This window comes from Anopheles bellator, chromosome 1 (assembly GCF_943735745.2).
Source record: "Anopheles bellator chromosome 1, idAnoBellAS_SP24_06.2, whole genome shotgun sequence".
NCBI classification, from domain to species: domain Eukaryota; kingdom Metazoa; phylum Arthropoda; class Insecta; order Diptera; family Culicidae; genus Anopheles; species Anopheles bellator.
In genome coordinates this window covers 29,584,370-29,593,621 of record NC_071285.1, presented here as the reverse complement: position 1 = coordinate 29,593,621, position 9,252 = coordinate 29,584,370, and the positions used below count along the sequence as shown (strand labels likewise).

General features: G+C 48.6%; 3 protein-coding genes across 3 annotated transcripts; 2 read left to right on the top strand and 1 right to left on the bottom strand.

Annotated features, from left to right (window-relative positions):
• The first annotated feature begins 448 nt into the window (after positions 1-448).
• On the top strand, positions 449-2,942 carry LOC131206358 (THO complex subunit 5 homolog). The gene is made up of 4 exons (XM_058198883.1): positions 449-620; positions 684-1,431; positions 1,495-2,558; positions 2,630-2,942. The coding sequence occupies exons 1-4, from the start codon at positions 492-494 to the stop codon at positions 2,867-2,869; spliced, it is 2,181 nt and encodes a 726-aa protein (XP_058054866.1). The 5' UTR covers positions 449-491; the 3' UTR covers positions 2,870-2,942.
• LOC131206357 (uncharacterized protein C05D11.1-like) lies at positions 2,461-6,512 on the bottom strand. The gene is made up of 6 exons (XM_058198881.1): positions 5,152-6,512; positions 4,979-5,074; positions 4,579-4,914; positions 3,833-4,512; positions 3,454-3,775; positions 2,461-3,370 (listed from the first exon to the last, which is right to left on the bottom strand). The coding sequence occupies exons 1-6, from the start codon at positions 6,382-6,384 to the stop codon at positions 3,002-3,004; spliced, it is 3,036 nt and encodes a 1,011-aa protein (XP_058054864.1). The 5' UTR covers positions 6,385-6,512; the 3' UTR covers positions 2,461-3,001.
• Positions 6,513-7,362: 850 nt separating this feature from the next.
• Positions 7,363-9,212, top strand: LOC131214555 (oxygen-dependent coproporphyrinogen-III oxidase). Its single transcript, XM_058208907.1, has 3 exons — positions 7,363-7,801; positions 7,868-8,873; positions 8,946-9,212. The coding sequence occupies exons 1-3, from the start codon at positions 7,695-7,697 to the stop codon at positions 9,036-9,038; spliced, it is 1,206 nt and encodes a 401-aa protein (XP_058064890.1). The 5' UTR covers positions 7,363-7,694; the 3' UTR covers positions 9,039-9,212.
• Positions 9,213-9,252: the final 40 nt, after the last annotated feature.

Sequence of the window (9,252 nt, the reverse complement as noted above, 5' to 3'; positions counted from 1 at the left end):
ACAAATTGACAAGCAACGATGCTCTACACTTCGGCGAATATTTAACTCTACGAATCGACTAAACGAGCGTGAAAAAGAGATGGTTATGAGAGCGAGAACTGGATTGTGCCTGACATGACAAAAGCCCAAGATACGCATACCTTTGTGATGCCGGCAGCATAAAATTATTTCTACCATCGAATGCCGAGGATTCATGCAAAATTAAACAATCGTTTGTACAGTTATGGATAATAACTTCCTCCTAAAATTGCTCTGCAATGTTCGGCATTGCGAACAAGCTGAAATAAATACATTTCAATGTTGTCATCCACGCCACCGAATGAGATGCAAACGGGTGAATCTTAATGTAAGAACCTTGCGTACATCATTAGAGAGTGGAGGAAAAATTGGAGACTTTGAAATAAACACTATCCACAAAAGCAAGCCTCAGTTTTGCCGGACACATTTTTACAACACATTTTGTGGGGAAACTATTGGGCATATTGGTGACAATGGTCAGCAAATTAGAAGCCACGGTACGCGATATAGCAACGGATAAAAAGCGTCGTAAGACGAGCTCTACCAGTAACGCCGAAGGAGTGGCTGTAACAACGAAAGTTACTAAGGAGGATGTTTATGCGGTAAACTTGTGCATCCAACCATCGCGTGTCGGTTTTAACATATCGCACTCTTTTCCATCGCAGAACACCGTCGAGTTTGAGGAGCAAGAAGCCGGCAAGCGGTCTTCTGTGAAAGATGCGCAACTGTTCCACGCCACTTGCGATGAACTCAGAGACCTCTTTGCCGAGATCGCCAAACTGAAGTCAGAAAACAGCGACGAAGCGAGATTGAAAATAGCCGAAAAACGAATCGAGGGTTCGCTGGCTTTCGTCTTGCTTAAAAAGTTAAACCGGCTGGACAAGGTGCGCATCCGAGACGGTCGAGAGGCGCTGCATAAGGAGAAGCTACGCGTGGACAGCAACAGATTACAGTTGCAGAACCTACTGTACGAGGCGGAGCATTTGAAGCGCGAGGTACAGCGTTGCTACCTTTTCAAAAGTCAGGACGAAGAGATTGAACTCGTGCCGGTGGAGGAGTTTTATCAGCGTGCCCCGAAAACGGTTTCACAGCCGGAAAAGACCAAGACGGATGAGCATTCACGCCGCATTGCACGTCTGGAGTGGGAACTGCAGCAGCGCAAGGAGCTGGATGCACACTTGAAGGAACTGCAAACCTTGAAAGAAGCGATGCACAAGGACATAGTTGCCAAGTCCGAGCGCCTTGATTCTCTGGCCCCCCGTCTGCAAGATCTGCTGGTGGCAACGAGACCGCTGCAAGAAGCACTGCAAATGCCCATCGAAAAAGGCTGGGAAATACAGAAAAACGTTCGGTTACTGGCTCAACCTTTGTACCTCCTGTATGCCAATGTCACCGCCTACGGAGACGCTTGCGGTAACGTCTAGCGTAATTGTTGAACGCCTATCCATTTTAATGGCCTTTTTCATCATTTTATAGATAACCTTTTGTCAACCTCGATTCATGGCGACGAAGAGGAAGCCAAACAGATCGAAACTATGTTACAACACGAAGCCAGTAGCCAGTGTGGAAACGATTCCGGAAGCAACCGAGACCGGGCAGATTCTGATAATGATGACAACGAACACGAGCTCGAACGAGGCACCAAAAAACGCCACCATCGCAGTCAGACAAAAACGAACTTGACCGAACAGAAGCGCGAGAGTCTGTTCAAGGCACATCCGCTCTGCGTAACGGTGACAATCCGAGTGAAAAATCGATCCACGGGTGGTGCTCCTGGGCCGGGACTAGCGATGACCTTTTCCTATCTGCCCAATATGAACATTGTGACAATGAACTGCGCGTTGGTAGAATTCCAACTGTCAGGGGTAGCAGCCGGTGATGTACTTTCACTGGACACCGTGCTGACCGAACTATTTCCCAACGACACCGGCACCGAAAGCCCAAACCCGAAAACCAAATATCAACTACAGAATGTCTCGATCGACGCTCATGAGTTAGTGCAGCTGCTGAAAGACAAAGGACTTGGTAAACCTTTTCGTTGGGTGCAAGAGCTTTGCGGTTTGGAGTTTATTTATCCCTCCTACAGCGGACCGCGTGGGCATTTGCTCAGTGGCGAGAGTGGCCTAACCGGGGCAACGGTGGGCTTTCATGAAACGATCCCCTCCATAATCCGAGCGATCCGTGCGCGATGGGAGGCTCGACTGCAGCTGTATCAGCAGATCTACGACCTTGAAAGTAAGTTGATTGACACGTCAATCAACGATGAACACGGCCACCCCATTCGCATCTCGAGCACGTTGCTGCAATGGAGCGCAATCACCCATGAGGATTACGTTGCATCCGGCACAGCAGGCAAGTTTCTGGACGATGCCGTTGCCACCAGCAGCGATTTATTTTTCAGAGCAATCGTGATCCGGGGATCAGCCAAACTGGAATGCTATATATGTGTTCCCTGCCGCTATCCGGAAGAATCACCACTGTGGTCTTTCTCGCTCAATTGGAACGGGAAGCATACCGCCGATCGCGATAGCTCTGTCCGGGTAAGTTCAACAATTTTTAGTTTGTTTAAAAGACGTTTGTTGATGTATTTATGCTAAACTATGATTCGCAGGAGATGGAGTACTGGTGTAACAGCCTGGCGGATGCCGAACATAGAGAATGCCTATTGCCGTTGCAACTGAAGCGGGCCATGTCCTGTTTGGACATTTACCTGGAAACCGAAGGACCCTACTACACACCGGCCGAGTTTGTTCAGGATAAGAGCTTCTTGAAGCCCTTCCGTGGTCGCACTCGGGCGAGACCCTTCCGGATTGCACCGAATGGCGGTAGTTCGCTGTTTACGCAAATTTAAACACTAATCTGGGACAAACTGATCTGCTGCTGCATTTCGCCACAAATATATTCTTTCCTCAATTGAGACGTTTGAACAATTCGCTCATCCGGGCTTCCTTTTCATTTCTCTCTAGCAAACAGACGAATCTTGTTAAGCCAAAATGCTTTCGTCCAGGTTTGAGTACACCTTCATGTTGTAACCGAATCCCTCGAATGCGCCAGCCACGTCGCTCACCTTATCCGGGTGGCATACGATTGACATGCAAGTGTCACTGGTTTCGAATAGTTGCTGCACATACTTTTTGCCAACGCGTGCTAAATCATCCGTTGTCACTTTGCGTACTTTCTTGGCCAGCATTTGATTGTAGCCGGCAGGTACCTGCTTGAAGCTGGATAGCAACGAAGCATCGACTACCTTTTCGATACTGTTTTCTCGTGCAATAATCTCATAGACAAGTGAACTGCGCGCCGATTCCAGTAGCGTTGCATCCCATGTCGCGTGGTCACCGATTTGCTTTTGCTGTTTGGAGCAATATACTTTTTTAATGAAGAGCAAACCAAACACTACACCGTTGTGGTCAGTGAAATAAACGTGGAACTTACAGTGATATTCATGGCCTCTTTGAAGGCAGCGACAATATTCGAGGCTCGGTACAGCGAGAAGTAGAGTAAACCATCGTTCGGTCTCGGCAAAATGTTATACCCATACGCGAAACCTTGTCCTCGAATCTGACGCCACAGTGGACCTTCCAACTGCGTGAGATACTGTAGGAACAGCAACAGGGCTACCAGATCGGGATCGTTGAAATCGCTAATCGATCGACACGTGCGGAACAAAAATGCACTTTCAACACTGCCGAGTCCCAAAATGACACCCTCAGCACTCGGACTAACCATATGATTCCAATCTTGGATAACGGTGAAACTGCAAATGGTATCGCGAAATTAGGCGAATCGAAACATTTCCTGTGGGCACTGTTACCTTTTGATCGGGCTGAACTCCTTAGCTTCGGACACGATGGCTAGCTGCTTCCAGGGAGCATTCAAGTCGATGCCCAGCTCTTCCATCGCTTTGCAGTCTGCGGCTACGTGTAGGGCAATATTTTCCGGACGCGTAATTAATTCTCGCGTTTTATTCAGCTTCGCAATTACGTCCGCTACCGTTGCCGGGTTCTCTACCTGTGTCACCAGGGCCGTGAGAAACTTGGATTGCTTTACCAGCGAGCAAAGGCGCACGTTGCTATCGTCTCGGTAGCGCATCGCCCTTAGCATGTCTTTCGCAATCGCATTCCCTTCGCGTTTCGACTGCGGTACTTCGTTGATCAGTTTAGTGGCGCACACTTTGATCCGTTCGGCAGTAAATTCCGTGCGATACAGTAACTCGCCTATTAGCTCGATGCCTTTAGCATACTTTTCGCGTGACACCTGCATATGCAGGGCCGCTACGTTAGAGTACGAGCCCAGGCTGAACCGCCCGGATGCCTTAAAGCCAAGTCCAGTGGCCGTTTCAACCGTATCGGACTCGAGAGCAGTGACCACCTCTTCGTAGGGTACCAATTTGTCACCACGGCGCACGGGCGATTCCGTCAATAGCTCCATCAGCAACACCAGGTAAGGACGCAGCTCTACGCTCAGTGGGTCCGTGTTCATCGACACTTTCAACTAGAGAAAATTAAAACGAACTGTTGGAACAAATATCCTGCAATACTGGGTGCCACTTGTACTTACATAGCAAAAATTGGTGTGCAAATCGTAGAGCTCCGAGTAAAACGAAAGCTCTTGCAGCTTTATGCCAGGTGGGGAGTTCTCGTTCTGGCTGGAACGGTAAATATTGACTGGAAAAAATGTAATGCTTTCGGTCGATGGCACAGGAAAAGAAGTAATCATCTCATTCGGTGGGGGCTCTTCATTCGAAGTCGTTGCCTTGGCCAGAATCTGTTCTTTCTCTTTCAGCCCACCTTCCCCGAGACGCTTTCGTTGTTCATCCAAGCGCGTTTGTTCGGCCTTGGCAGTGTTTAAATTTTCCTCTACACTAGGTACGGCACACACAGTGACATGATTGCTCTAAGAGAGTACCGGATTGAATGTGAATGCCAGAATCAAAAGGTGGCCGTTCCTTTATACTTACGTCCACGAAGTAGGTTCTTAACAGATGCAACCAAAAGTCATCCTCTTTGTCTTTCAATTCCTTCAAATAGCGGATGACATTCAGTCGCTTCTCGAACTACAATAATCATAAGCAAAACGTTGTGGTCATGGCAGGTGTACTGCTGGGTCAACGGTTAGAGAAGCCTATCTTACGTGTTCATCACTTGAGCCATAAAGCGTCTCCCCAATCACGTGGAAGGCAATGTGGTCATGCGGATTCGACTCCACGCTGCTCAGTGCCTCCAGCCGGTAGCGCTCGATAACATTTCTCATTCGCGTCATGTCCAGCTTTTCCGTTCCGTTGGCGATGGAATCCAAAAGCGACTTCAGCTTGGGAAATATGCTACTCTCTTTGCCGAGCGGAACGTTTTCAAACGCAATGTACAGCAACGAGACGGAGTTTTCGAGAATGCTGTAGCTCACGCTGCTTGCATCCGGGTTTTCGTTCTCGATAAAGTCCCGTTGGACAGGGCTGGCAGAAGTGTCGGTCAAGTAACGCAGCAGTACCGAACAGGCGGTTAAAGTGTCGTACTCGGTCGTTGCTTTCGGTCCCCGCCACGCGATATTGACGAGCCCGCAGTCTTCCTCGTCCGCCGGATAGTTTATGTGTAAGTTTTTCGATTCGGCTAGCGGCGCAACGGGCGTTTGCCACGGTTTCTTAAACGGCGGAAGTGCACCCTTCGAGAGGATTTTTTGTTCAACCGGCTCAAGGGCGGCGAAAACATCTTCCGGCTTTATTTGGCCCGTAATGATGACGTACAAATTGTCCGGGCGATAGAACGTGGCATGGTAGGCACGTACCTTCTCGTTGGTTGTGCTCGTCCGGAGGTTATGCATGATGCCGCCAGTTTCAGCACTGTAGCCACAGTTTGGGTAGCTTGCGCGTAACATTTCCAGACTTACTCGAGACTCGCCCGTATTCTCGCGGCCTTGCATCTCACAGTATACGACCCCACCGTCGACGCCTTCGCCAGAAATGTGATGCACCTCCGTCACGAAACCGGCATCCGTGAGCGTTGGGTACAGGATGTGGTCCAGATACACCGGAAGCAGCGTCAAAAAGCCCTCGCAACCGGCCGTCGTCATCGTGTAACAGGTGTGGTCCCGATCGGTCCATGCATTCGTACCCGACGCAAGGCATCGGTTGGCCACCAGATCGAGAATCCCTTTGTAGGGATACTTTTCGGAGCCGAGGAATATTAGGTGCTCCAGCGTGTGAGGCAACCCATCGTCGTCATGCGCTTCGGTGGCAAGCGTAAAGTAACCATTAACCACCGGACCTTCTACTTCGCCGATTATCACCGTCAAACCAGTTCGATCCGACCGGTACTTATGAACCGGAATAACTTCGTTGGCTTTCGCTGTTACCAGATGCTTGAAACCCATTCTGCTCGAAGTCAACGCCGATAGTTCGCAAGGCGAGAATTAAACTTTTGCCTTGTTTCTTAGCTCCAAAGCAACCCTCCAAAGCAAAAGCAGACCACAACAGAGATGTTTAGTTAATTTAGCAAAAGTTTAGAATGCACAGTGAAAAGAAATACAGCAACAAAGCCCGAATAACCCGGTCTCAGCACTGCACACCAGATAACAATGAACAGAAGAGCGTGTCAGCGTTTGCGGAATTGCTTGATTGATCACGATGACAGAGCATAAATGTCAGAATATTTTGCAAAAGTCTGCAGCAGCTGCTTCTTCTTTCTATTGCAAAAAGTACAATATTTCAATTCCAAACATTTTTGATTGAGAAAGTGATTGTCCGTAATGTTTGTTTCAGGTTCGCATAACGTTGTCCGTTTGATATACGCTTGTCGAATTTATCGACAAACAAAAAAAACCATTCAACTAACGGTGGTTCTACTTTTTATTGGATATTAAACACCAGATTAACTGAGACAGAATGTCCACCCTGATTTGATTCAGCCTAGTCAAATTCATAACCCTCCTTGACTCATCACCGTGGATGCTGCAATGGAAAACGGGACTATTATTTCACGTTTTTCAAATGGTCACCAACCCGTGAGTGTCTTCCCGCACTTACCGATTCGTATCGCTACACAAAGCGTAACGAAAGCAAACAAATTCTGCTGCACGGCACGTCGTACTTTACGTTTCTCTTCTGCGGCGTCCGTCGGTGGTAGGCCTTGCAGTCGGAACATTGTGGCTAAGGATCCGTTTTCCTGTGTTCGTTTAGTAAGAAAGGGCTTAATGGCGTGCCGGCGGGCAGCAATCAGGTCACAAACTAGTGTTGACAACCATTGTGCAGCATGCTGGGATCTGAATGTTTTTACGCCGGGTCTGTCATAATGACACATCGTACGGTATGATTTTCACCGGGAAAAGAAACAACTCACCATCGTCTTAGTAGTGTAGAAATTTATTTATTAAGCACAAACTAAAAATTATTGCTTTTTGAGTAATATTATTGGTTCATACTATAGTTCCTTTTGTTGGTAATTCCATCATCGATACGTCCGAGACTAACGTGGTCCACTAAACGCACCCCGGTACCAGTAATTCTTATTGACGATGACTACGTGAGTTTTATCATTCACTTTCGCGATATGATACGTTGGAGTTTCTTCCATTGCAACAGTATCGCGTAAACCACAGAGGTGGTTTGTGGGTTCACTATTGGGGTTTCGTCCGCAGTCGGAGGTTGATAAGCATATTACCGGTATCGCAGAGCTAGGGTCATCATGATACTGAAAATGTTTCGCAAAAATCTGCGCCTTATCGCACAACAAATGAGCACACACGGCGCAAATCGAGCTACCACGCATAAATGGTCCCCATCGGTGAGAAGGTATGGTCAGTTTATCACGCTCGTCATCTTCCCGTGGATGATAAGACAATTCGATTGATTTTGCAGAATTATTGGAGGCAGTTTTGGCGCAGGAGGTGTTGCTTTCGTGGCGTACTATTGGTCCACCCGAGAGGAGGTTCATATGGCTGCTGCCGGTTCCGTCAACAGATTTGCAGCGGTGTCACGGTACATGGCCGAACCGATCACCGATAGGAGAGTGCTGGACGAGCATCGCAATGACATGAAGTGCCGCATGGAGGAGCTGGTAATGAAGATACAGCACGACTTTTGCCGGGCACTCGAGGCCGAGGAGTCTTTCGGGAAGAAGTTTAGCGTTGACCGATGGGAAAGAAAGGAGGGCGGCGGTGGCATTACCTGTGTCTTGCAAGATGGCGAAGTATTTGAAAAGGCCGGTGTAAACATTTCCGTTGTCCACGGCAATTTGCCGAAGGGCGCCATTCAGCAGATGAGATCACGCGGCAAACAGCTCGCCGACGGTGAGCTGCCCTTTTTCGCGATCGGCGTGAGCTCTGTGATACATCCTCGGAACCCGATGGTACCAACGATTCACTTTAACTATCGGTACTTTGAGGTAACGGATTCGGCAGGTCAGAAGCAATGGTGGTTCGGCGGAGGCACAGACCTGACACCGTACTATCTGGACGAGAGCGATGCCAAACACTTTCACCGCACGCTGAAGGAAGCCTGCGATCCGCACGATCGCTCCTACTATCCGACGTACAAGGAGTGGTGCGATAAGTATTTCTTCATTCCGCACCGAAACGAACGCCGAGGGGTGGGAGGCATCTTCTTCGACGATCTGGACACACCGGACGCGGACCGTGCCTTTGATTTTGTGTCTTCTTGTGCCCACTCAGTCCTACCGTCCTACCTGCCGTTGGTTCGTCGGCACAAGAATGACGCCTACGGCGATCGGCAACGTCAGTGGCAGCTGTTGCGCCGCGGACGGTATGTCGAGTTTAATCTCATCTACGATCGAGGCACCAAGTTCGGACTTCACACGCCCGGTGCTCGGTTCGAGAGCATACTCATGTCATTGCCCCTGACCGCGGTAAGCAATCACGACGGAAGCGCTTTTCCGCTTGGCCATTACTTAACTAGTTCCGTTTCCGTGTGATTTCAGAAATGGGAGTACATGCACGTGCCAGCTGAAGGAACGGAGGAAGCTGCCATTGTTGAGGTACTCAAAAATCCCAAAAACTGGTTGGCCTCGTAGGTGGCACTGGGCTTTCCGGAATAAAAGTGTTGCATGAACAAATTGAAGACCTTTTGCAGTATATTAAATGTGATCGTGCCTTTGGGTTTGTTCACAATTGTACATTTAAATGTCTTCCTATGATTCGAATGCTGACAAAGTGAAGCTGATTGTTTATGAGCAATAATTTGAATAAAACAATAGTTTTGTAAGGCGTCGTTCAAGTTTTAAAGAA

Excerpts from the sequence above, each read along its gene's own strand:
- LOC131206358 (XM_058198883.1), top strand. The coding sequence starts at position 492 with ATGGTCAGCAAATTAGAAGCCACGGTACGCGATATAGCAACGGATAAA. Across the intron at positions 621-683 it reads CTAAGGAGGATGTTTATGCG|AACACCGTCGAGTTTGAGGA; the intron begins GTAAACTTGTGC and ends TTTCCATCGCAG. Across the intron at positions 1,432-1,494 it reads CGCCTACGGAGACGCTTGCG|ATAACCTTTTGTCAACCTCG; the intron begins GTAACGTCTAGC and ends ATCATTTTATAG.
- LOC131206357 (XM_058198881.1), bottom strand. The coding sequence starts at position 6,384 with ATGGGTTTCAAGCATCTGGTAACAGCGAAAGCCAACGAAGTTATTCCG. Across the intron at positions 5,075-5,151 it reads ATGGCTCAAGTGATGAACAC|TTCGAGAAGCGACTGAATGT; the intron begins GTAAGATAGGCT and ends TGATTATTGTAG. Across the intron at positions 3,776-3,832 it reads GAGTTCAGCCCGATCAAAAG|TTTCACCGTTATCCAAGATT; the intron begins GTAACAGTGCCC and ends TACCATTTGCAG.
- LOC131214555 (XM_058208907.1), top strand. The coding sequence starts at position 7,695 with ATGATACTGAAAATGTTTCGCAAAAATCTGCGCCTTATCGCACAACAA. Across the intron at positions 7,802-7,867 it reads TGGTCCCCATCGGTGAGAAG|AATTATTGGAGGCAGTTTTG; the intron begins GTATGGTCAGTT and ends TTGATTTTGCAG. Across the intron at positions 8,874-8,945 it reads TGTCATTGCCCCTGACCGCG|AAATGGGAGTACATGCACGT; the intron begins GTAAGCAATCAC and ends GTGTGATTTCAG.